At 48.7% G+C, this 27,328-nt stretch overlaps 1 protein-coding gene across 2 annotated transcripts in view; it reads right to left on the bottom strand.

Annotated features, from left to right (window-relative positions):
• REV3L (REV3 like, DNA directed polymerase zeta catalytic subunit) overlaps positions 1-27,328 on the bottom strand; it is a 954,247-nt gene that overhangs the window by 179,848 nt on the left and 747,071 nt on the right. For both annotated transcript variants that reach the window (XM_078649145.1, XM_078649144.1), the window contains exon 23: positions 18,480-18,724. In XM_078649145.1, the coding sequence (XP_078505271.1) occupies positions 18,480-18,724 (245 nt within the window). The remainder of the gene's footprint in view (positions 1-18,479; positions 18,725-27,328) is intronic.

Genomic DNA, 27,328 nt, shown 5'->3' with positions numbered 1-27,328 from the left:
CTCTGAGCCCACGGCCCCAATCTGGGCCTCCAGTGCAGTCCGCAACTGGTTTATCGCCACCAGCAACGTCGCCATGTCGGAGGACAGACCCTCCGCAGCCTCCTTCCCGGCGGGGGTGGTAGTGGTATAGTGATCCATAGTGTTCTGTTCGGGAGCCGCCGCACCATGCTTATCCTTGCCCATGGTGGCCGAGAGTGCGTACCGCTGGGACCCGCACTAACCGGCCCCAACTGCGGGCAAAAACAGCGTGGAATGCAGCCGGAGACTGGCGGGCGGCGGTCAGCGGTGTGTGTTGAACCACCCCAGGTCCAGTCGTAGGGCTCCGTCCCAGCGGTCACACTTCCCAAGGCCTCCGATGGATGTCTGGGACCAGCCCCCGGCCTTCTCAGGTGGGCCAGGAAGAACCACTGCCAGCTCAGCTCTGACATCGCAGGGAGGCACCCTCCACGAAGGAGGCAGGCGTGTTTATGGGAAATCAGCTACAATGTGCTCCGGCAGTCAGGCGGCCTCTGGAGCACAGGCCGCATGGCACACCCCTCGTTGCGGGAAGCTGGTGCAGGGGGAAGCTGCAGGGTGCTACACAGCGGGAAACAGCCACCAGTTCAGCCACCCACCGACCAGGCCCAGGGACTCCGGTAACACCCGCTTTGCAACCCCGTGGCAGACGCCTCAATGCGCTCAGCGTCGGGCAGGCATTGACGTCCGGGATCGGCGTACTGGGTACTCAGGCGCTCCCCTGCTCAGATACCTCACCAATAGCAGTCTCGACGACTTTGGATTAGGCGGTCAGCCCCAGGTGGCATGCGGGGCAATCTGGGTTAAGCACTGGTCAGAAGCTCCCGGTCCCTTACGTGCCCACCAGGTCCGGAGTACCACTCTCTTTGGTGCCAATGCACTGGGAGGCGGTGGGAGGGGCACCGCAATGGCAAAGTCGCAACGATGTAGGCTGCCCTCGCCCAATCCGCATAGCTCAGCCACAGCTCAGGAGCTGACCTGCTGCAAATGCACCACAGAAGCCGCACAGAACAGGGCCGCCATATCTGCAGCCGGCCCGCCTGCGAGAAAGGCGAACGGCGGCCGCTGCAAGCCTACTCCTCACGGCCGCACGCGCAGCTGCCTCAGGTCAGGCACAGATGGAGGCTTTCCCGGCCTTCCGCCACCACCGGACCTAGTCAGCAGGATCGCGGTGCGTTCCACGGCAGGTGACCCACTTTAGCAGTCGCTGGGGATCAGGATTCAGCAGGATATTGGCCGTGAGAAGGAGCGAACTGTGGAGCTCTAGGAAGATGCGTCTGCCATGTTCCGCTCCTAAGCTACACCCCCAGGAATGACCCTTTTTAGGTCCTCCATAAAAGCTTCAATGTCTGGAATTCTGAAGAGAGAGACATGTTGTTTATTCTAAAGGTAGATGGCCACAGCAGCTTGGTGTAGCCGTATGGAGGTGAAGGCTAGGCCAGAGGTCTGCAAATGAAGCAGATAGCAGACAATTTCCTGCATTGTGCTCTTTAAGGGATCAATATGTTTTGAGTGACAATATTAAACAAACCTCTCCCACTTGGCTGCATAGCATGCCTGGGTGGTAGATCTGAATGCTTCTCTGAGAATGTTCATGCATTCAGGTGGAAGGTATGTAAGAAAGTGAGTTTCTGTTGCAGTACCCCCCACTTTTTTGCCTGATACCTGATGCACTTTTCCTTGGTGTTCCCTGGGTCCCTGCCAATCAGGTACCCAGGGCCTGTGTTCCTTCCCTTAAAACTGTACTAAAGCCTAAACCCAATTGGCATCTCTAGTCACATGTCAGCCCCTAGTAAATGGCACCCTAGGTACCCAGGGCATTGTGACCAGAGAAGACCCATAAGGGCTGCAGCACTTATTGTGCCACCCTTGGGGGCCCTGTACCCTGACACACACACTGCCTTTGCAGGCTGAGTGTCCTGGTGCAAAACTAAACAGAGTCGACATGACACACATCCCTGTGTTCCATGCCTACAAACCCACTGCCCTGGCATACATCGGCCACCCCTCTAGCTGGGTGCCCCTATGCCAGTAGTGTGGGCACCAGTGTATGAGCCCTGTGCCCCTACAGTGCCCAGGGCCATTCATGGGCACTGTAAGTGCAGTGATGCCATTAAGAGTATATGGTGCTGGGAGGTTATCATTACATACTCCACAGCACCATAATGGCTACACTGAAGACTGACAAGTTTGATATCAAACTTCTCAGCACATTAAACCCACACTGATGCCAGTGTGGGATTTAATGTAAAATGCACTACAGAGGGCATCTTAGAGGTACCCCCTGAAACCTAACCTACAATCCACGTCTTGTCTGAGAGGCTGCCTAGGCTGCCACGCAGTAGACGTGTTGCTGGATCCCTGGGTGGAAAGCCCCCGCACTCCTGGACCTGCAACAATGCACATCCTCGTTCGAGGTGCCAAGCCTCCTCCCCCAGAAGGGGCAGGGGAAGCTTCAAAGACATTCCGCCTTTGTGAGCTTCTCCAGACCACTTGCTGTACTCAGCAACTGGCCCCCACCAGTTCTGACCCCCACTCTGGCGGGAAGACTGGTGGGAAACCCTTCGTCAGGTAGGGGGGTGCCAGCCTGCGCCAACTCCACCCCTCAGGTGGGAGAGGCGAGGTGAAGCACGACACCGGGCTCCGGCCATCTTGAAGATGGGGAGGTCTGCCCAATCACAGCTAGGCTGCCACAGGAGAGGAGTAGGCTAGGGGGTGTACCCACTCCAGGGCAGGGACCCATTGGTCCCTGCCCCTGCTCTGCCTGTAACACCCCTAAATTTAGTATTTAGGGGCACCCTGAACCTGCCTTCCTTAGATCCCAATTGCAACAAGAAGAAGAACAAGAAATAAGAAGACCTGCCGTGCAGCTGCCAACAGAAGGACTACGCCCACTGACTTGGCCCCAGAACCTTACAGGCCGGTTGATCCTTGAACCTGCTCCTGCGAAACTCCGGCGTCTCCTGCGGACAGCAACCTCGAAAATCCTGGAGGACCTGCCTGCCTTTAACCTTCCAAAAGACTGGGACTCCCATGAGCAGTGGTTCTGCTCAAACAGCAATTCCCCTGGTGCCAGCCAGGAACCGCAAATCCAGCTCACTAAGCACCTGCCAAGCCCGGCCTGTACCTGAGTGAACCAAGACCACAAGGACGTCCCCCCGGTGGCTGTAACCCGCGGTATAGTGCCCAAAGACCCTCCTCGGCGAACCAGGCGACGCCTGCAGCCTCAGAACCAGGGACCCCTCTAACCGCAACCAGCTGAGGGTAAGAATTCCTGACGCCAAAAGACACCCCTGCACCCGGCGCCCCCCCGGCCCCCTGTGCCTTCCTTGGTAGTACCTACCTCTTCTCCAAGATCCCAACTTACCTCTCGAAGTGATGGTCGCACCTGAAGAATCTCCGTCCCCGAGCCTGCAGCCTTTGTTCACTTTTTAACTTTCCCATTGTAAAACATTGAGCGCCCGATGGCTCAAAAGCACCCTGCACTCAGCCGCCAGAGTGCCGCTGGAAGTGCAACTACTACCCTACTCTACTTCCCCACTTGCCATGAGTAAGTGACCAGGAGCTCAGCTCCCACAGCCGCGTGGCCTGCTTGCTTGCAGCCACCAACCAAAAGCCCCCACCCTCCATTTGACCTACTCTCTTTGCACCCGGCTGCCCCTGTGCCGCTGAGGGTGTAACTACTGTACCTTTCCGACCCTGGGAGACCCGAGTCTATGCCCAGAACCTTAACTCTATCAGTCGAGTACTTACCTAAAAGCCGATAACTCATTTTCCTTCCATAGGTTAACATTGACTGGTTTTCACTTGAAATTTCTTCGAAGTGTGGAGTTTTGAAACTTTAAAATATTCATCTAAATTCAGCCGAATAACAAATTCCGAATTACACACTTATGATCAGGGGAAAAACCAGTACTGTACCTTTTAGCCCCGAACTGAACTGCAAAAGTAATCCTAACTGTACTAACCAGTTACCTGCATTTTCTTCCATAGGAAACCATTGACTGATTTTCTGTGAAATTTCTTTTATGTGTCGAATTTTGCAAACTACAAATATTCTTTAAAAATCGTTCCAAGTACTAAAATGTAATTGCTTACCTGTCTTAGGTAGAGGACCCAGTACTGAACGTAGGAGTCCAGTACTGGTTTACAAAAGTAACGAGAACCTACTTTACCTGTGACTTGAAGTTCCTCCAATGGGATAACATTGCTTGGTTTTCACTGAAAAGTTTATGTGTCAACTTTGAGAATACAATATATTCTGTAAAAATCACAACTATATCCGTATCGCTTTTCCTTAACTGTTTACAGCTTAGGTCCTGGGACTGAATCCAGGATCCAGTCCTCTGGTTAGAAAAGTAATCCTTAAAATAATCAACTGCATTTATGTAGAAAAACCCATTGAGCTCAATGTTAAATTGCGATTGAAATTGTATTGCCAATTGCAACCACTGTAACTATTGTACTTACAAAATTTATTGCCTTTCTGCAAAGTAATTATCTAAAGTCACTCATATTGAGAAAAGTATATTTTGATACCTGTTGGTTCTAAAATAAAACAACTATATCTTTTGATATAAAACAATTGGCCTAGAGTTCAGTTCTTCAGTGTGTGAAACCTTTTGCTGACTGAGTCTGTACAACAAATGCTTTACAATGTCCTCTGATACTGCCTTACTGCTCGACCAAGCTCCCACTTTGTAGACTAAGGTTATATCTAACTTTAACCCCTGTCATACCTCTGGAGACTGGGGAATCTATACACACAGTAACTTACTTTGGTCAAATATATACAGAGCCACTTTCTTACAAGGTTAAGGTATCCAAATGTTATGATCTCAGGAGCCAGATCGCAAGGTTGAGTCACCTGGGGTCTGGGTCCCGGATTGCTCCATGGATCTGCGTGAGAAGGTGTGGCCTGTTGGAGAGCCTCTCACACAGCACAAGGTAGTTCGAGCAGAGGCAACCAAGAGAAACTAGGCTGGCGGACCCATGTGGGAGGCACTTGAATGAGGGTGAGATATGTAAATGTAAATGTACAGGAATTTATATAGCGCAAATCACGAGCGGTTTCTAAGCGCTTGCTTAGGGAACCCGTCCTGGTATTCCCCTGTGAGATAACCCCAGCAGGGTATCCGCAAGGTGAAAGCCAGGCATCCCACCGCGAGGGGCCGTTGCGGAGATTAAGCAAGCTATTGCCCAGAGTCGCAGAGTGTGAACCCGTGAATCGAGTAGGCACCGGAGCTAGAATTGTCGAGTCCATGGACATTTTAGGACTCAAGACCCCGCCGAGCCGGGAATTGAACCCTGGTCCCGGGCTGACTTCTGCTTCCAGGTCTGCCTCCTCTAACCAGTGAGCCACACTTCTCCACCACTATGTCGGCATAAGCCTCTGAACCACAAATGGAAGTAGTGGGAGGTGTGGAAAAGCGTAGGCAAACATTACTGACCAACTCATCCATAGCACATTGCCTTTGGATTGTTGGTGTGGGAGCCTGGAAGCGAAGTTTGGGCATTTGGCTTTCCCTGCTGTGGCAAAAGGAAAATGCTACTTACGAGTATGCATCTGTTCTTGGCATGTAGAGCTGCAGAATTGTACACTTTTGCATTGATCGCCATTTGGTGTTGGGCTTGGATGTTTGCATGTTGTTTTTGTCTTCGAAGAAGTCTTTGTTAGTCACAAGGTTGGTGACTCCTCCTTCGGTCGACAATGCACATGGGCATCAACTCCATCCTTAGATTGTTTTTGCCACGCAGCAACTCTGCAGCTCCACATGCCAAGAACAGATGCATACTGGTAAGTAGCATTTTCCGTTCGAGGCTTATGAGCTGCAGATTGTACACTTTTGCATAGACTATACAGCAGTTACCTCCTTAGTGGTGGCACTGGCTACCTGCATCTGTTGCAGTAGTTTGAAAAGGTGTTTTTAATACAGCCTGCCCCACACTAACTTGTTGTTTTGCTTGCACATCTACACAATAGTGTTTAGTGAAGGTGTGTGGTGTATCCCAAGTTGCTGCTTTGCGCATGTCATCTAGGGGAATGTTCCTTAAAAATGCCAAAGAAGCCCCCAGTTTGCCTGTATAGTGAGCTCTAGGGGGAATGGTTAATGTGTGTTTAGCTTTGATATAGCATATTTGTATGCCTTTCACAATCCACCCTGCGATTCCTGCTTTGGTATAGGATTACCTTTATGAGGTGGGGAGAAAGCAACAAACAGTTGTTCGGTTTTCCTAAAGGATTTTGTTCTTTCAATGTAGTACAGTAATGCTCTTAACATCTACGGAGTGTAGGGCTCGTTCTGCCACTGAGTCTGGTTGAGGAAAAAACACTGGGAGTTCAACAGACTGGTTGAGATGGAAGGCAGATACTACTTTGGGTAGAAATTTTGGGTTAGTCCTAAGAACCACTTTGTTATGATGGATTTGTAAAAACGGTTCTTGAATGGTTAATGCCTGGAGTTCACTAACTCTTCTGAGAGATGTGATAGCAATTAAAAAGGCTACTTTCCAAGTGCGGAACTGTAGCTGACATTTGAGGAGAGATTGAAAAGGAGGACCCATTAGTCTGGTAAGCACTACATTAAGGTTCCACACTGGAGGGTGAAGTTCTAGGCGGAATTATCCTTTTGAGTCTTCCAGAAATGCTTTGATAGCAGGAATTCGAAACAAAGACAAGTGTTGTCTGTTTTGTAGATAGTTTACACCTAGCCGCCATAGCAGCCAAATAGATGTATATGCTAGGTTACATTGTTGTAGATGCAAGAGGTAGCAGATGATGTTCTGAATGGAAGCATCTAGTGGGTTGACGTTGTTGTGCGTGCAATAAATGATGAATCACTTCCATTTTGCCCCATAACATGCCCTTGTTGTAGGGCGTCTAGCCTCGTTAATAACGTTTATACAGTCTGGTGGGAGATTGAGGTAGCCGAACTCTAAGATTTCAGGTGCCAGATTGCAAGGTTGAGTTCTCTGGGATCTGGGTGTCTTATCTCTCCATGGTTCTGAGTAAGAAGTTTGGGTGAGAGGTGTAGCTTATGATGTGGTACTACTGATGGTTCACAACTCTATTTGATCTATGGTTGTCTTGCTCATGTTCGAGCAACTAGGATAATTGTGAGGGAATGTTGTTTGAGTTTCCGAACCACTAACGGAAAGAGTGGGAGAGGCGGAAAAGCGTAAGCAAATTTGCCTGACCAATTCATCCATAGCGTATTGCCTTTGGACAATGGGTGTGGATACCTGGATGCGAAGATAGGGCATTTTGTGTTTTGGTGAGTGGGAAACAGATCTATTTCTGGGTGTCCCCACATGTGAAAGAATGGAAGAAGAACTTGAGGAGGAAGGTCCCATTCGTGGATCTGATGCGCTCGTCGGCTGATCAGATCTGCAATGTCATTGTGTATCCCTGGGAGGTGTTCTGCGAGGAGGTATATCTTTTGCGGAATGTCTCATCTCCATATGGTTTGAGCTAGGTGTGAGAGCTGTGGGGAGTGTGTCCCCCCCCTTGCTTCTCTATGTAGTACATTGCTGTCATGTTGTCTGTACGAATCAGGACAGCTTTGCTTAGAAGGTGTAGTTGAAAAGATTCAACGCTAGGACTATTGCTAACAATTCCAGGTAGTTGATGTGAAATTTGTTTTTGTTGTGGTGTCCAGATACCCTGAATGGTATGGATTTGAAGATCAGCTCCCCATCCGGTGAGCGATGTGTTTGTTGTTAGCACTGTCTGTGGGACTGGCTCGAGGAACGACCGCTCTTTGGAAAGGTTCTGTGATTCCCACCATTGTAGAGAGAGATGTGTGCAGTCGTCCACCAACACCAGATCTGTTAGCTGTTCTTGAGCCTGGTTCCACTGATGTGCCAAACACTCTTGTATTGGACGCATTTGAAGTCCTGCATGAGGAACGAGCAAAATGCAAGAGGCCATCATCCCTATTAATTGGATGAACACTCGTACTGGTAGTGAGTGTTGTGGCTGAAATCTATGAACCAGCACTTGTATAGCAGTTATCCTGACTGGATTGGGATATGCTAGGGCTGTGGAAGTGTTTAGTGTAGCTCCTAGGTATTGTTGTATTCTGGAAGGTTGGAGGTCGGATTTGGCCAGATTTACTGTGAATCCCAGATTGTGAAGCAGTTGTACCGTGCTGAGTGTGTTGAACACAGCTGTTGTGGGATTTTTCTTTTATGAGCCAGTCGTCTAGATAAGGGAAGACATGAATGTGCTGTCTTCTGAAATGGGCTGCAACCACTGCGAATCACTTGGTGAAAACTCTGGTTGCCGTGCTGTCCCTGATTGGCAGTACTTTGAATTGGTAGTGTTGAACATCTACCACAAACCTGAGGTATTTCCTGTGAGCTGGATGGATGGGAATGTGGAAATAGGAGTCCTTTAGATCTAAAGTGGAGAGAAAGTCGCCTTGTTAAAGTAGTGGAAGCACTTGTTGTAAAGTGACCATGTGGAAGTGGTCCGATTGGATGTAAAAGTTGAGCGGTCTGAGGTCCAGTATTGGCCTGAGAGAGCTGTCCTTTTTTAGAATTAGAAAATAGAGGGAAAAGTCCCATGTGCCTTGATGAGGCAAGGGAACTGGCTCTATTGCGTGTTTTTGTAATAGTGTAAGAAGTACAAGTTACTTACCTTTGGTAACAATGTATCTGATAGAGACAATTCTAGCCGCAGATTCCTTAACGTAGAATTATCCCCAGGCGTGAGACTGGATCCTTAAAATGTGTCTTTTTGCCACAGTATCTCTGCGCGCTGGGGGACGGCACCACGTGACTCCGCCCTGACGTCGTCAGCGCACATGACGCCAGCGAGGTCACATAAGTCCCACCCCAGCGCGCTGACATCAGTTTTCTTCGAGAACTTTTCCGCGCCGCAATGCGGAGCCATCAAAAACAATACTGTGAGAGCATGGGAACATTGTGTGGAAAAAAGCAGTGAAAAAAATGACATGACAGACTACAAAGTCTGCAACCACTATCGATAACAGTAAAGGAGCCACAACCCTGAACAGATGAGTAACAACAAGGCACCTCACTACAACACCACCAAGGAGTGTTGTACCCCCTGCAAAGGGCTAAAGGGGGCTGAGGCACAGCCAAGAGACCCCAACCCAGTGTCCCCCAGAAGAGTCCGAAGCCTGAATCAATGAAAAAAGAGATAAGATTACAGGCAGGCCCCACACTGAAATAATCAGGGTGTAGGGATGCAGAAGTGCACATGAACCCACCGTCCAAGTACTAGAAAGAAACACAGAAACAGAACGAAGCACCCTGCCAGGGAGGAAGTGAAAGAGGGCACTCACAGAAGGCAAGCCACCCAGAGGGAGGCGAGTGCCGAAGACCAAGCTGAAGGTCCTCGCAGAACGGGGAGGAAGGGTGAGTTGTGAAGAAATCTGCGGCTAGAATCGTCTCTACCAGATACATCGCTACTAAAGGTAAGTAACTAGTAGATCTGATAGAGACTACTAGCCACAGATTCCTTAACGCAGAATATATACCCTAGTCATACCCAGAGGGGAGGAGGGTCTGCGAGAGAACCTCACCAGATTGGAAGAACACAGTGCCCCAACAGGGGATGTGTCATAGGGACAGGGAGGACGGCCCAGCCCACATCAAGCAGAGATAGCAAGAACAAGGAGAAGGGAAGGCCAGGATACCACAAGCCTACCCGGGGGCAGGGCGTCCCTCACAAACCTCGGAGGGACCAACAGCACCAGGAGAGTACAAAGGAAGGAGGAACCACCCGCAAATCCAAGAAGCAGAAACGGCCCCACAGCCGAGAAGCGCAGACGTGAGGAGGACCCAGTCGCGCAAAGCCCCAGCAGAGCACGGGGCAGGAGCACACGAGTACTCACCGAGGCCCACGGAGGTGGACCAGAACAACTATACATGCACAGCAGGCAACAGGTACATACTAAGAAGTAGTGCGCCCAGAACAAGCCGAGAGCAATACAAGACAGAGGCAAGAGAACCCCAGAACAAGCTACAGAAAGGGGCTGTCCCAATGGCACAAACCGACCCACGAAAAGAAGTGGGACTGGCCAGAATATAGATAAGAGAAATATGGAGTACAAGCCTAACATCATCAACCAGAACACAGGAGAACACCAGGAATATCCCAGCCCCCCTGGATCACAGGGCAGAGGACCCATCCAAAGTGACGGATAACCAGCTGGAAATACCACAACACAACGCCGCAGGTGGCCCAACAACCGGTCCGGCGCTCGAGAGGCTGAAGAGGTTACGGAAGTCGACATCCTGCAGGGCAAGGACAAAATGCACGACAGGGACGCGCTGTAGATGAAGGAAAGAAACACCATTGGATACTAAGCAGGACAAGACCTGGAGCAGCGCAAGCTGCGCTGAGATGAAAGAAAAAGGACTACACCAAGCGGTAAACAGTGATGCCAGGAAAAGGGAGGAACCGAAAGGGGCGCTGTGGGTTGAAGAGGGGAACCCCGTAGGGCCGCACCTCAACAACACCACACCTTCAAGACCTGAAGCCGAACTCGTCGGCGCCGTGACCGGAGCGGCCAGCGAGTCCGCTGAAGGCCCGCGCATGGCAAGGGATCCGCTGGCGCCTCAGGAAGAGGAGGAGGGCCTAAAGAAGCCTGCAGAGTTGCAACGTAGGCTTCCATTTGGGCCCTAGTCGCCCCAATGCCAGGAAACGGGGGATAGGGTGGCGACTGGTGAGGGCGCATGTCCCGGGAGGAACCCGCGCCCTCCGCAGAGCGAAGACAAGACCTCAGTGACAGACTGAGGGACTTACCGGTGGGCGAGTGACGCCCGTGAGGCCTTGGTGAGGGACGATACCGCAACCGGAATCGGCGGCTTCTGGACCCTTCCGATGTAGGGGACGGACGCGGGGACGAGACCGATCTGGACAAGCAGGCCGAAAGCAATTTCATCCGGCGCTCCCGCTGGGACTACGGCTTAGGATGCTGACAAGCGTCGCAGTCCGTGGAATCATGGTGCTTGCCCAAACACCACATGCAAATAGGGTGAGGGTCGGTTGTCGATATCTGACGCGTAAAAGAAGTACACGTCTTGAAACCCGAAGGCATTCGCACACTGTTCTCAACGCAAGGCGTTAAAAGAAGGCCTGAACCAGGCCAAGGCACACAATCCGGATCCGCGTTGCACGCGGAAAGAAGGAAACTGATGTCAGCGTGCTGGGGTGGGACTTATGTGACCTCGCTAACGTCATGTGCAAGGACAACGTCAGGGCGGAGTCACGTGGTGTCGTCCCCCAGCGCGCAGAGATGCTGTGACAAAAAGAAAATATTTCTGGATCAAGTCTCACGCCTGGGGATAATTCTACGTTAAGGAATCTGCGGCTAGTAGTCTCTATCAGATCCTCTTTGTTGAGAAGTGTCAGGTGCTGTGATGACATTGGACGCTGTTTGAAAGGAATGTTGGGAGGGGTAGAAGTGAGTTCCAGGCAATAACCATACTGGATAATTTGTCTTACCCACTTGTCTGTTGTGATGGAATTCCAGACAGATAGGAACTGTGAGAGACGTCCCCCGACAGGAGTGGGATGATTGGGGGGGAAGCGCAGGGAAGTCACTGTTTTTTGTTAGGGGATCTGCGGGTGTTATTACCTCTGCCTCTGCCCTTATTGTTGTTACCTCTGTAACCTCCTCTAGAGTATCCCATGGAAAAGGAGCCCTAGTTGGAACGTTTGTAGGGTGAGGACGGGTGTTCTTGTGTATTTGAGCCTGCTGTATAGAAGGAGCGACGAAAGGAACCTCTATTAGAGGGTAACTGTAGTGCTCCCATGGGCTTGGTAGTCTCTGTGTCCTTTTTTATCTTTTCCAAAGATGTGTCCACTGCAGGGCCTAAGAGGTGCTCCTGGTCAAAAGGCTGATTAAAGATACTGTTTTTCACTTCCTGCTTAGAGGCAGATATCCTGAGCAAGGCATGTCTGCGTAGTAAAAGCTAGTATTGACTGCGCGGGATGCGGTATCTGCTCCGTTGAGCGCGCATTTGATGGATGTGTTAGTGATTAGTTTACCTTCCTGTATAAGGTCATTGGCTTTGTCTTTATACTGTTGAGGAAGGTGTTGAATAAGCTTTTCCAGCTCGTCATGGTGCCGCCTGTCATACCTCGCCAAAAGGGCTTGTGTGTTGGCTATATTCCATTAGTTTGCAGCTCGAGACGCCATACGTTTGCCTGATGCGTCTAATAATTTAGATTTTGTCAGAAGGTGGGGTGCCACCTGGCCCCTGAGAGTTTGCCCTTTTGCGTGCATTGGCTAAGACCAGGGAATCTAAAGGAAGTTGACCTTTTATGTATATGGGGTCAGCGGGAGCTGCCTTGTATTTTTTATCTACTCTGGGGTTAAGAACTCTAGTCCTAACCGGGTCTTTGAACACTTCAGGAATGTGTCTAAGAAGACCGTTTAGCATTGACAAGACAAGAGATGATTTTAGTGGCTGGTCAAAGGTTTCTAGAAGAAAATCCACTTCTACAGGGTCTGAGTGTAGTTTGACTCCATTGTATGTTGCTGCCCTATTTATTAACTGGGCAAAGCCCACATTGTCATCTGGCGGAGATAGTTTTGAGGGGTAGAAATCCGGATCATTATGTAAGTCAGGATCGGTATTGTAGTCATGCCATGGGTCTGGATCCTGTGGTGGCTCATCAGTATCATCATTGTGTAATGGAATTATATTGTCATCTCCTTGCCCATCCCCATGTGCATCGTCACTATGCTCTGGTTGTGGGAAGATATGTTCTGGAGAATGTACTGGAGAAATCAGTAGATTAGGGTTAATTGGTGAAGGAGGTGGTGAAGTATTAGTGGCCATGTGTAATTTCTTTGGAGGAACCGGAACATGTGGTACATGTTCTGGTTTCCTCTTCCCAGGTAATGTAGTAACTATTTGACCAGTCTTTGGATGGATAGAGATGGTGGTCTGTTTAAGATCCGGGAGAAAAAGTTCTTCAGAGTCGATAGTTTTCTTTGGTGTGGAAGATTTTTCTTTAGGAACCGGTTTTGGTTGTTTAGCAACAGTGTCCGGTTTAAGAGCTTTCCCTGGCTCTGATATGTTTGGTGCAGATTGTTTCGGATCCGGATGGTTCTGCTAGGGGGGCTTAGTTATGGAAGGCTTTTCCTTAGATGGTTTCAGCTCCAAGGTCTTGGGTGCCGAAGGCTTATCCGGGTGTTTCGGTGCCAAGGGGTCTTTTGGCGGTTTCGGTGCTGAATGTTTTTCTGGTGCCGGCGGAAGGGGGGCGTGGCATCTCGGTAGACTTTGTTTTCTGTGCCGAAGGTGCTTTTCGGGACCGGGTGGCTGGCTGGATTGGGAGCCGGAAGGCTTGTCCTAGTGCTTCGGAACCGGGCTTGGAGGCGGGGCGCTCAATGTTTTTGTTCGCTGTAGACCTAGGCCCGGAGGCGAAGGTGTCACTGGAGCCTTTGGTATGGGCTTAGGTGGGGCAGGAGTCTCGGTACTCACATCCTGTTGAGCTGGGGTGACGCGATCTTCGGCGTCAAAGTCATCTGCTTCGGAGACCGAGATCAGTTTTTCCTGTTCTGGTACCGGGAAACTGTCGGGCCTGGTAGAAGATTTCCGGAATAGAGCCAGTGCCTCGGAACATCTTTTGGTGCCGAGCTCGACAATCCTGTATGGTTTTCTTGGACTTGAAGGATAGACAAGCCTCACAGTTGTCCTCTCGATGTTCTGGAGAAAGGCACCAACTACATACAGAGTGGAGGTCCGAGATTGGGAATTTAGCACCACACTGGGGACATTTCTTAAAGGGAGTCCATTCCATCGATGTCCGTTGTTGCCGGCGAGGGGAGGCCCAGCGGCCTACGTCGAAGTTCGCAAGTTTTTTCGAAAGTTGTCGTTGAGAATGCGCGTCGAAAGGAGGTTCGATAACGACACCAACCCGGAGCGCAGCAAGTTACATCCGTACCTGATGGCGGAAAAAAACAATATAAGGATGGAGTCGATGCCCATGCGCATTGTCGACTGAAGGAGGAGTCACCAATCTTGTGACTAACAAAGACGTCTTTAAAGATAAAAACAACATGCAAACATCCAAGCCCAACACCAGATGGCGATCTATGCAAAAGTGTACAATCTGCAGCTCATATGCCTACAACAGGTCTATTTCAGGGAAGCCCAAACGCCAGAAGTACTGGCGGAGGACCTGTGGGTGGTTTCCCACTAGTGGACTTGTTGCCACATCCTGCTGAGGTGAGTAAAGTGGTTGTCTGTTCCCGAAAGGTACTCCACTAGCAGAAGGACTTTGTAGTGGGCAGCCCATCTCCACATGCTCTTGGCTTCCTGCGAGAACTGGGGGGATCGGATGCCTCCCCATTCTGAAGGTAATACATGGCAGTCATGTTGTCTGTCCAGGCAAGAACAATCTTGCCAGTCAGTTGAGGTAGGAAAGCTTTCAACGTTAGATCAACAGCTGGAAGTTCCAGGTGGTTGATGTGGAGGATCTGGTGTTTGGGTTCCCACTAGCCCTGGCCAGTCAGAACCAGTAAGCGCACGCCCCACCCCATAAGGGAGGCATCCATTGTAATGGGCCTCTATGGAACTGTGTTGAAAAAAGGCCGCCCCTGCAACAGATTGTTGGTGCCGACCATGACCCGAAGGCAGTGGTGGCCCACTGCTTGCCTTCAGTGTTCTAGAGTGGCTTGGGGCCCCTTGGAAGAGGGCTGCTCTGCTTGACGGGGAGGGGAAACCGTACTCACAGTCTGCTGAGCTACTGAAAGGTCCTCAATCTCCCAATCTAAGCCGGAGCTATCCTCAGGGAATAAAATTCCTTATCCGTGGCTGAGGGCTGTGGATGGTGCTTCTCTTTATGTCCTCTTGGGCGAACAGGTCCAGGGGGTCGGCTTTGCTCCTATGTGACATCTTGAGACACCGAGCCCAATGGTTTCTACAGGTTTTTTGGAGCGTAAGGAGCGTGAAGCGTCACCAGCAGCTGGAGAGAAAAACACAAATAGCAGACTTGATGTAGATTGGGGCAAGGATACGTTGTGTGGTAACGAGAATAAAATAGAATACAGTCCATCACCGTTGAAGCATGGTAGAGAGACTTAATCAAGAGACAAAAGTAGGCCAAAATGGTGAAGCCCTGGGGAGCCGCGTTCAACCCAACTCCAGCTTGAGTGAAGTCACAAATGTCGACCCGAGATGGAGAAAGAAAGGGACATGCAATCAATTACAATACAGATTGATGGATGGAACCCATATGGATCAAAAGAGCAGCATGACGGTGTTGAACGGGAGCCTATGCCTAAACCAGACGGTGGAAAGAAAACAATCTAACAATGAGGTTGATGACCATGAACATTACCAGCAAGAGGAGGAATCACCCCCCCCCCCGTCACGCGAGGCCTTTGATCAATATTTCGGCTCCATTGCGTTGGTCTGGTTGGAGGACTACCACCGGGAATTCTTAGAAACACCTTTCACTAGGGAGGAAATACTCGCAGCTATTAGTGGCTTACCTGGGGACAAAGCCCTGGGCCTCGATGGTCTTCCGGCCTCCTTTTATAAAATGTATGCTGACCTCCTAGAGCCGCACTTGGCGGCAATGTTTAATGAATCTTTTGAAAACGGTCTCTTCCCTCAGTCCCTCCGTGAGGCCTTGATTACTCTCCTCCTAAAACCCGATAAGCCCGCGGACCGTTGCGATTCCTATCGCCCCCTCTCCCTTATAAACATTGATGATAACATTTTTGCCAAGCTCATCGCCTCTCGCCTCCTTCTCCTCATGCCACTCTTCACTCTCCCGGATCAATCTGGCTTCATCCCTGGGAGGGCAACGTCACATAACCTTCGCACAATCTTCTCTGCCCTACATCAAATCAATCCCAAGATTCCGGCCGTAGCTGCCCTGCTGTCCGCAACAACGGCGTTTGACTCACTGGAGTGGATGTTTCCGTTTTACCTTTTACCCCGTATGACAATTTCTTACGTAAATTCCGGCTCCTCTATACTGCTCCATCGACCCACTTACGCATTAATGGCCAGGTCACCGACTCCATCAGTATTAATCGTGGCACAAGGCAGGGGTGTCCACTATCACCTATGCTTTTTGCCATCGCAATGGAGCCCCTGGCAGCCAGGCTCCGGCAGCACCATACGCATGGAGGAATAGGCTTTTCTTCCCTCTCCCTTGTCTCCATGTATGCTGACGACATTACTTTGTATGTCCGTCACCCCCAGGACAACCTTAGTCCCTTGGTCAGAGAAATCATATGATTTGGCGGTCTGTCTGGCATACAAGTAAACTGGAGCAAGTCGGTCTTGTTTCTGCTGACTGATGCCACTGCCCTGTTCACGCCTGATTTTCCATTTGTCTGGGCTGCCGGCCCAACACGCTATTTGGGCATCTGGCTGAGTAGAGACCTGGATGAATTATGGAGATCGAACTTTGGTTGTGCGGTAGATTGGTAGGAATCCAAGATTTCCGTATGGAGGAGGCTCCTGCTGTCTTTAGCTGGCCGGATCGCAATCGACAAGATGGTCGTATTGCCGAAATTCCTCTACTTGTTTTTAAACGTTCCGATCCACCTCACTGTCCATTTTTCCAGTAAATTACGCCCCTTGATTATTTCACATATGATATTTTTACTCTCCCCATTTCGGTTTGTGGTCTAGGTGCTCCGGACTTTAAGATATATGCATTGTGTGCACAGGCCAGCTTCCTGCATTTCTGGATTCATCCCACCCCCTATCAACCTCATGTGGCTGTCGAGGCGGATATAGCCTCTCCATGGCCCTTGGCCATGGCACTGTTCGCGCCGGAGACCCGTCCTCGGGCGTAGGTGGATACAGTTGAGACGCTGCGCTGGGCTTGGTCTGGACTCAGCCGGCTCTCAGGGCTCCCCTTGCTCTCTGTATACGCTGTGCCAATAGTTATTAAACCGATGTCCCCCCACTTCAGCCTTCCGCATGTCCAAGCACGCTATGCGGCTGGGTTTACAGACGATTGCGGACCTTCACCCTGAGGACACGTATTTCCTCCCAGAGTCATCCAGCCCACTGGATACGCTACTTTTCGACCAGCTGCGCTCCATTTTCCGGACACTACACCCCACTTTCCCCCTGCGTCCTCCTACCATGTCGTCCCTCGACCTAGTGTACACTACCTCGTCCCCACACAAATTGGTCACCAAATTGTACGCTCTCACACTAATGGCAACCTCCATTTCCACTGACCGAGCGCATGAGGCTTGGGGTGCGGACCTCGGCATTGACAGGCAGAATGGCTCTATTGCTGCAACCAGATGAAGAAGCTGTCACCTAACTACCGGCTTCGTCTGATACACTTTAAGTTTCTGCATACGAAATACAGCACCCCTGCCCAGCTCCACAAGCTAGGGCTCATACATCATGACACCTGGATGCGCTGCGGTGCCCCTGCTGCAGACTTCGCGCATCTGGCATGGCTGCGCCCCAAGGTTGCCAAATTCTGGCAAATCGTGTGTTCCACAATTTCGGCAATCACTTGCACCTCAGTCTCCCCTGATCCCACCCTGTGCCTACTTGGCTTCGTAAAACACTGCCCAGACGCCTCCCGCCGCCTAATCGCTATGCTGCTTGTCTTGGCCAGTCGCAGGGTCGCCATGTGCTGGGGCCACAGGCCTGCCCTCTTAGTTAAAGTTTTGCTGGAGGACGCCTCACGATGTCAGACTCTGCTTTCAGAGTTTTGGGACTTAATGCCCTCTAATTCCCAGCCAGCTGACATTTGGGGTCCCCTGGTGACCTACCTTCATTCCTTCTCCCACCCCAGCAGCACTGCCTCTCCCGCGCTCCCTGACGGCTCCCCGCCCGCAGCGGCAGCTGGTGCTGTTCTGTGCCCGCCCTTCCCCCCTCCACATTAGACCCCCTTACATGTCTCTCATATTTAACAAAGAAGTGGCGGAGGTGCCCCCCGCGTGTGGGCCTCTTTTACATTGTATGATGTCTTTGTAAGACGCCCTTGCACTGGTGTTCCCACGTGGGTGACAGCTGCATTCTCTGGTCTATGCTTGAACTGGCTTCAAATGTATTGCTTTACATTTACCGGCTGCCCAGTGTACTGTACCGGATTTGAAACTCTTTAATAAAGGTTTTTGAACAAAGAGAAAAAAAAAGGAGGCAAAATGTTATCCTGTACCAATATCACCCTTCAGAGGAGGGAGTAAAATCTAATGGGATGGATAAAAAGATCTGCATAGAGTCAAGTTGGGACTGAGTGGTTCTGGATATGTAGTCTCTATATAACCTGGAGAAACATTCCTGTTGGAGTCTATGGGAAACAGGGTCTCTAAAGGGGTCATCTAAGGAAAAGGTATCTAAAAGAGTAAGATTTAATATTTTTATCTCCACATTAGTTATACCCAAAACAAAAGATGTCCATATTCACAATGCAAGTACATGAACATGCGCTTTATTAAAAAAAACACATTTAAACCATCTCACTACCTTTCAGTGCGACTTACTTTCCCACATTTTCCACAAATCCCAAGCAGGTGGAGTAGCAGTAGTTGTATGCTATCACAATTGATGGATACAGGGACTGGAAATCCAACACAAGAACAGAGTTGCTGTAGAAACGCGACTCAGGCTCCATCACTAAGGGAATACATTGTGGCGCTCTCATTTGTGCTCGCTGTTGAACGCTGGGTGTCACAGCAATGTAATTCATAGGTTTTGCAATGCGCAGCATCATGGACTCAACACGGTACTAGAAAAAAATGCAGAAATGCAAAACAATACTTATAATTATAGACACTCTGCAAACTGGTTGAAAATGTCAGAACCACACAGTTGCCCCACATACAATTCAGATGCACAATAAGTCTAAACAACTTTTATAATAAATGACAAATTTGAGTATATTTTGAAAAGTCCTAATTGCACAAAAAGAGACTAAAAGAGACTTAAGATGGAGAAAATGATACATTTTTTATAAATTATTGCCATTTCACTTTTATATAGTAAACATCTCCTGACTAATATCAACCACTTGGTACACCACACATTCTCTAGGCGTAGGAGCTTTAAGGAGATAAAGCGAGATGACCGAGTTAATATATACCAGGATAAAATATGCAAAATATGACAATTACAATCTACTAAGTAGAGGTACTATAAAGAGTGGGTTGGCTGAAAAGGGCTCCCGACACGGCTCCCACATCTTCGGGTGCCCTTTGGGAGATGACATGCCTTATAGACAACTTTTTGAAGGAACTTGCATTTGTACATATCATGGAGCCAAGCGTGAAGGATAGTGGGATTTGTGGCTTACCAGTGCTGGGTATTATCCATTTGGGTTAGCACCAGTAGTACTGGTGCTAACCCAATGGGTACTGGTGCTTGTCCAGTACCAGGTTTACTGGAGCTTTAAGATACTGGTTGGCTTCAATTCTCGAAAAAATATGCAGCAGGGCTAATTTAGGGAAGGATGAGATTGAACATCCGAGAGCTCTTGAGATAGGTCCACCCTACTTCAAACAGTGGGCATTCCCGAATTGTGCGAATCAATGATGCTGTCCTTTCATTTGTATGTTAGACATGTTGTGGGCGATGCCTCGCCCATTCACGACAGCTTATCAGAGTGGTAGACTGTGTGGGAAATCAAACTGCATAACGCGATGGGGGAAGGAAACGGCAACTTACGTCGGGGGACAAGCATAACCAGCCTCCAATATTGTGACAGGAGAGTGGAATGATCCCCTCCCCCCATTAAGTTGGAATTAGGATTCAGTTTCCTCAGCAAGTTGTGCAATTTAGGCTTCAACTATTAGCAACTATGGATTGAGTCACCAAAGACCCTGATCTGAGTAACTAGGGGCTCCCAAGCTAAGCAGGACTGGGACATGGCCTGAGATTCCTGTAGCTAGAATTTTAACCTCTGATGCTAGATATGCATTTGCGAAGGGTAGAAAGAAATAACAGTCTGTCTGGAAAAAGAACCATAGACTCTCGTGAAAAAAATGTAGACACTCATTGTGAGGTTAAGTGAGTGCCATACTTGTGATACACTCAAGGATAAGGCAAAACAAGACAGAAGTGGGCATAAACAGCTGGACGCATTGCTAGAAAGTAAGCGGTACAAGTGTCAAACCATGCCCCCATAAAAATCACCTACGATTAGCAAAATGCCCATGTCAACTCCAACAAGGTACATAATGAGGGGAGAAATGCAGACAAATCTGTTTGTATATATTAAGGTAAAAGTGCCTGTCAACAGCAACTGACACCATGATGTACCAGCCAGAGGAATCCATAAACTTTGTGTGTTGTGGAAGGGTGAGTTTCTGCATAAAAGGATACTAAATCCCTGTGAGCCACTAATAAATTAGAATTAAGGTGGTTTGTAAACTTGTATTGGATAAGAAAAGGACAGTGGATTCCAATACGTCTCTCTTGGGGCACAGGGATGTTTGATGTGTTGCTTTGCTGCTTGGAAAACAGTCCCTCTTTAAATGTTGTTGTTTAGACAACTCACATTCCAGTATAAAACTTGCAGAGGTGAGTTAGTAATAGCAGTAGGGTTGGTGGCGATCATTTGTAAGGATGGCGTGAAGGGCACAAAAGAGCCATGGTGGCTGCTGGGTTTGCTCCCCTTGAATACCATATGATCAGTATCTGAAGTCCAGATGGAAGTACCTGCTGCCCATCGCTGATGGATTGTGAGGGGCCCACAGGAGAAAAAAGAACCTCAGAACTAGTTTCAATATGATCAGGAAAAAAGAACACACCCCATGCTACTAAGGGAACAAACAAACAAATGGGACCATCTTGTGACTTGTCCCACATTCAGTGAAGGAATCAAGTATGTTGGGCATATAACAGAAAGTACAAGATAAGACTAAAGACGTGTGGCTGGTATTGACATCTCAGTGGGAGTGTAGTGTGGGTCCTTTGATCTCTGAATGAGATAAGTACATTTGTGTAAATTAGTGGAGAAAAAATGGTGGGGGTCAGAGGGGTAGGGAATTTAGAGCCGAGGGAGTGTCAGGTTGCCTGGCCTGGGGACCAGTCAAGGGTGAGCCAACAGGTCAATTGGGTTCTTTGTAGAAACGCCGCGTCTACCACAGGAAAACCCAGTGACTAAATTTGGATTATTGGAAGCTTTACTGTCACAAAAACCATAGTGGGTGCAGGGAGAGACTTCTCACAATTGCAGTGTGATTTAACACATATCACATAACATTGCAATGTCTGCTATATACTGGCGAAGAAAAGGCCATCACATTGGAACTAAAATGCTGTTCCCCTTCAGAGCCAAGTGCGGTGAATACTAATGAGCTGGGTGCTCACTGTTCCCACAGTCTGTCACATTAGAAAGGAGTGCTATGCAATGAGTCTTCTCCCCACGCACATTCTTGCCAATCTCTCTCATTCGCTCATATCTCGCTGGTGCCTACTCTTTGGCATAGCAAAGCTATGAGCTCAGAACTATCTAGCAGGCATCAACCTGCACAGCTCTGTAGTGGGACCGGGGCTTAAGATCTGCTTTTCATGCTGCAGCTACCTTTAAGCTTCTCAGGTGAGGCTACATTAGATAGCCATGAAGGTCATCTAAAGATTAAAACACCCCTTCAAATCAGAGGCACCCAACTGCCACATACTACTGGCTGCTCTGAAATAGTCACATGTAAGGTGACACCCGCCACCCCACCACCCCCACCTCTCAACTAACAGACTGGTTTGCTAGTGTAATGAGACTCAACCATCCAAAACCACCATTGAAAACTCTCACAGAGCCTATAGAAACAGTGAATTACCTTTGGTAACCGTCTTTTCTGATGGACCCTATATACCTGCAGATTTATTGCCTTTTGAATATTCACAGGAGCCAGACTTGATCAGGAAACACTGCAATAGCTCTCTCGCTTAGGTACGTGGCTTTGACTCCATCTCAAAGCAGGGTGTAGATCAGACGTGCTGTTACTGGTGTCATAATGCGTAAACCGGGCACCAAGACGACAGGTCTGCATCCAACTTTTTCTGAGCACATAAGAGTCAGAGACAGGGACAGCACAAGATCAAATGTGAACATGCAGCGCAACAACTAAATTAGAACCTTACTGCAACCAAAGCCTAATACCACTGAGGTCTATGATTATCCACTATTCTTTAGAACCAGGACACAGTTTGGACCGTGGAGGAATCTGCAGGTAGATAAGAGTTTCCACCAGAAAAGTTGTTACAAAGGTAAGTAACTGTTTTTTCTGATGGATACTTCAGTCTCCAGATTCCTAATCTTTCGAAAAGATGCCACAGAAGTACCCTCTCCCAAGAGGTGGGTCTGAAGTGGTGGCCAGACTAGGTGATCCAGTAGCACAAAATAAGCAAAATGTCCTTCTCACTTCTGAATCAAACAAACAGAGCTTAAAAAAAACATGTAACAAGTCTCTGCCACAGGAACAAGCTTGTCCAGAGCATATATTCAGGGCCATTCGAATTATATGATTGTGCGGCAGCAGTGATTTTTGCATAAGTATATATTTGTCACATAATCCATCATCTGCCACATAATCAGCTGGTTTTAACAAAAATTAAATTTGTTTCTAGCTCAATTGGTTCAAATGTTACTATAACTGCAGATGGGTCTGCGCGCCAGGCCCCTTGCTCGTCTGGTCTTAAATAGTACCAGAGCTGAATCTGGCTTGTCCCCAAAAATTGGGAGCTGTCAAAAGGCATATCCACTAGGGTTGAACATCACCGGAAAAGCCTGTGGAACGTAGCCAAATATGTCTTCCTACTGCAATGGTGGAGCCCTTGGCAGTTTCCATGTCTGCCCTGAGGATCTGGTGAGAAGCATCCTGGCTGTCCCTAACCCCCTCTGCAAAATAATCCTTTGGGTGGTATGGCAGATTTGGCCCCACCAGGCCTGCCATCTCCCACAGTGCATGGGCACATCTAGCAAGGAAGCATTTACGGATCTTACTTAGTACCAGGATTCTAAATATAAATTTCTTTTTATGCATGGCTTCTAACATTTTAGATTCCCTGTCAAAAGGTGCCTAGTAAAACACACCCAGTATTGCTTAGTGCATGAATGTGCCTGTAGAACTTACTCTCTGGTGAGGACGAGTGGAAAAAAAGTCCAGGTCTCCTGGGGCTGACCTATAACATCAGTTAATCAGCCAGTTAGCATGTTAATGACCAAATAGGAGGCAGTTAACTGAAGCAGCTAATGAGCACCACTAAATGGAAGAAGAGGTTAAGTGACCGCTAAAGCAGGCTGATATCTCCATCAAAATATTCTCTGTGGCCTCCCCGCTGCAGAAAGCAAGCTGGCTGCCTCACTGCTGATGCCATCATCATGATGTGGAATTATCTGGGGCATTTTGACTGGACCCTCCGTAGTCCCAAATATTCTTTTCTTGGTGAAGCAACAGGTATACTACCCTATAGCTAGCCCCTTCCGCAATGCATTGACTCCCCCTTATCGATCGCGTTAATACTGATACAGACTGTGGACAAGGACCATCAGGAGGAGCTAGCATCACTTGAGAAGTTGGAATCAGCATCTGCACCTGACGTCAGGGAAGGCAATGAAGCAGGACACAGTAGCAAAGAATTGGGCACTAGGTGGGATCGGGCCAGTGCTGCAGTGGCACTGTGTCGCACAAAACTGGAGCCACATGTCACTGTGGAAAATCCTGCCAGCGGTATGCAAAATCAGAAATTCAAATGGGAGCCCGAAATGTGCATCAGATGGAACTAAAGCGTTTCGAACAAATGCCAACATGGAAAGTAGAAATAGCACCAGATAGGCTGGGAAGGACGTAGGCCTTGGTGCAAAATAAAACACCTGGGTTGGAGCTATCATGAGGGACAGGACTGGAGCAAAAATAATTTATGTACCTGTGGCAATGGTCAGAGTCAGCAGAGATTCTTCCAACGTTATGTCAACCAGCTCTGGCCTTGAGGACGACTCCACTAGAACGGACGGAATGCAGAGACAATAGACCTCTCGAGCAGAAGCAGCGCTTGGGAGAGGAGTCTTTGCATCTTCTCTTTTTTATGAGCTTTCTTCAAGAGAAGGTAGTAACTTCGACTTGACCTTGATCGGCACTGAGCCCAGCACTAATTGCACATGCCATGAAAAGTTTTGCTTCCTGCTACATAATTGCTTTGGTGTGCATTAGGCCACACTTATTGCAAAACATGGCGCCTGGCTTAGGCCCTAAACACCAAAAGCAGATCTCATAGGGATCTGACATACATTTTTCAATGACAGTAGTGCAAAAATAGAAATGTTTTAGCTGTGAGAAATGCCATGGAAAGCAGCTCTGGATTAGAAAGAAACAGTGTGGGGTGAAAAAGGCAAATTACCTCGATCAATCAATCAAACATTTGTAGTGTGGGCTACTCACCCGTGAGGGTCTCAAGGTGCTGAGGGAGGGGGGGGGAGCAGATACAGGACGAACTGCAGGTGGATGCGGAGGGTGTTCCCGGTTTTGGCAGCAAGGAGGGAGAATGATCTTCCGCCGGTGGTCGTTCGGCGGATGCGTGGGAAGGTGGTGAGTGCAAGGTCGGCGGACCGGAGCTGGCGATTCAGGGTGAAGTATAGTTGTTCGTTGAGGTATGCTGGTCCGGTGTTGTGGAGCGCTTTGTGAGCATGGGTGAGGAGCTTGAAGGTGATCCTCTTGTTGACCAGGAGCCAGTGCATATCTCTCAGGTGGGTGGTGATGGGGCTGTGGCGAGGGAGTCCAAGGATGAGGCGTGCGGAGGAGTCTTGTATGCGTTGGAGTCTCTTCTGGAATGTGGTTGTGGTTCCTGCGCAGAGGGCGTTGCCGTAGTCCAGTCTGCTGCTGACGAGTGCTTGGGTGACAGTTCTTCTGGTTTCGGTGGGGATCCAACAGTAGATCTTGCAGAGCATGCAGAGGGTGTTGAAGCAGGAGGAGGAGGAGACTGTGTTGACTTGCTGGGTCATAGACAGCGATGAGTCCAGGATGAAGCCGAGGTTGCGTGCGTGGTCGGTAGGCTCAGCTGTGTGTCGTCGGCGTATGAGACGATGTTGAGGTGGTGTGCTCGGGCGATGTTAGCGAGCGGTACCATGTAGATGTTAAGAAGGGTCGGGCTGAGGGATGAATCTTGGGGTACGCCGCAGGTGATTGTGGTGACTTCGGACCTGAAGGGGGAGGCGGACTCCCAGAGGTAGTGTAGCACTATCTGGCTCAAGTGACATTACACCTGTGCTGCACACGGCACAAAGATCGAGCTAGCCCCACTTACCTGCATAGGAGAGAGCTACTGCAAACTTTCCAGATTCCGCTTGGGGAAAATTCAATAGATAAGGAATCTACAGGTACACGTATCCATCAGAAACATCGCTCCGCATACCTTTTTCTGAGCAGAGCCACCTCACATACAATACATGTAAAGCAGACTGGTAGTGCATAAGCTCTACCAGTTTTGAACAGGTACAGTAAGACAAAAGCGTTGCCAGATACTCTATCTCAACCCACACACACAAGAATAACCATTCATGCACATACACACACTGAAGATGCAACTGCAGTTTAAAGTTCCCCATCACTACTTTACTTCTGAAACACACAAATGAGACAGCATGGATGTGACATGACAGGTTTCTATTACACAAGTCCTGCACAGCTAAGACACACTTCACCTACAGAATGGTTCTAGAAACAACCAACTGCAATGACAGCTCTATCAGACATAGGGTAGGTAGTGTAAACAGTGCCCCTCCTGCACAACGCACAGAAGAGTTACAGAAGCACTGCAAGCTAACATCAAGCACAGCCGATACTGCATGAGCAGCACAGATAATAGCTATATACAGAACTAGAGCAGCTCACAGGCAGAAATGGAAGCCACAATAGCCCTGACACACAAGCAGGAGCCTTGCTAGTTTATTTAACACATGAAGCAGGAACAGCACAAATAGGTCAGAACAAGCTACCTTCACACATCATCAGGGCCAGATTGCCCTAGTATTCTATAGGGTTTTTCCCCAGAAGGTAGAAGCTATTGGAGTCCAGGTTTGAAAGACCAAGGACGCTGAAGGTGCCTCTGTCACTTTCCCCAGCTCCCCAAGGTTAATTGCAGCAAACAGAGGGGGTTCTAGAGAGAGAGAAAATGACAGAGAGGAGGTGGAGGGAAAGGTGAGAGAGGGAGAAGAGAGAAGGGGAGAAGAGAGAAGGAAAGAAGGGATGGTTGGAAAGGAAATTGAATGAGAAGAGGTAGATAGGGGGGCTGGTTTAAGCATTTTTGCCACAGCTGCTTTCAGTTTCTATGCCTTACCATGAGCATAATGCAAGTAAAAACAGAAAAAGTTGACAAGAAAAATTTTATGATTCCTCTACCGTCCCAGAACAGGAAGGATTTGGTCTCAATAAACGAGAAGGAAGTGCTTACATTAATAGAGTTAACAGAGTTTCCAGCTTGTCGACGGTGGTAAGGACAGTGGTAGGAAAGGGAAAGTTACTCTAAAACCTGGTGCCCTGGAGATGAGAACGGGCTACTCAGCATGAGCACAGGCCATGGGGGATTAAGCAAAGGTTTGCACTCAGTCACAAATGCCACTGACTAAATTTCAAAGTTAGTAAACAGGCAGTTACAAATAGAGAATATTCACAGACCAAGGAACACATTCAAAGAAAGCAATAGAGCTTATGGCTGGATTTAAAATATGCTTAGTAGATAGTGCTCATGCATTGCTTAAATCAGCATTTGCTTCAGATCAACCCAACTATCAAGGCATTAAAATCGTTCAGCTATCTCTCATCTACTCACAGCCCACTTGTCCTGAACTCTTCATTTGATTCCTAATAGACATTTCATGTGTAAAGTCTTATATAATATCAATACAAAATGATCCTGTGAATCTAGTTGCATCAAGACTCAAGTTGCCATTTCCACTGCTAAGGCTGGCTTTGGATGCTCTGACACTGAATGTATGTGGTATTTGTATAGTGCGAATCTAGCAGAAAGACAGCGGAGCGCAGCACAGTGTAAAACCAAAAGCACCGCCAATGTGATATTGAAGGAGTAGTCGATTTCAAATAATGAAAGTCTGTTGTTACTCCATCGTAAAATAATTTGTTTTCAACTCATTCATACAGTAAAGCAGGGTTGGGGGCAGCCCCGAGGGATATGAAAACAAGTTACTTACCTGTAACTTCAGTTATCCAGTATTGATATCTTTCATAGATTCACGTGCCTGAATCATTCCCCGTCGCCGAGGCGGGAGTCCCACGGTATATAAAAAAGCAGTGCCAAAAGCAAATGACAGTAATAGGCCCTATGAGAAAGGCCTGAGGCCTAGATTGTAGTAGCCTACCCCCCTCATTATGCTAATAAT

Source organism: Lissotriton helveticus, chromosome 6 (assembly GCF_964261635.1).
Source record: "Lissotriton helveticus chromosome 6, aLisHel1.1, whole genome shotgun sequence".
Lineage (NCBI taxonomy): Eukaryota > Metazoa > Chordata > Amphibia > Caudata > Salamandridae > Lissotriton > Lissotriton helveticus.
Note: the sequence above shows the minus strand (reverse complement) of the source record. Positions and strands in the feature narration are given on the sequence as shown.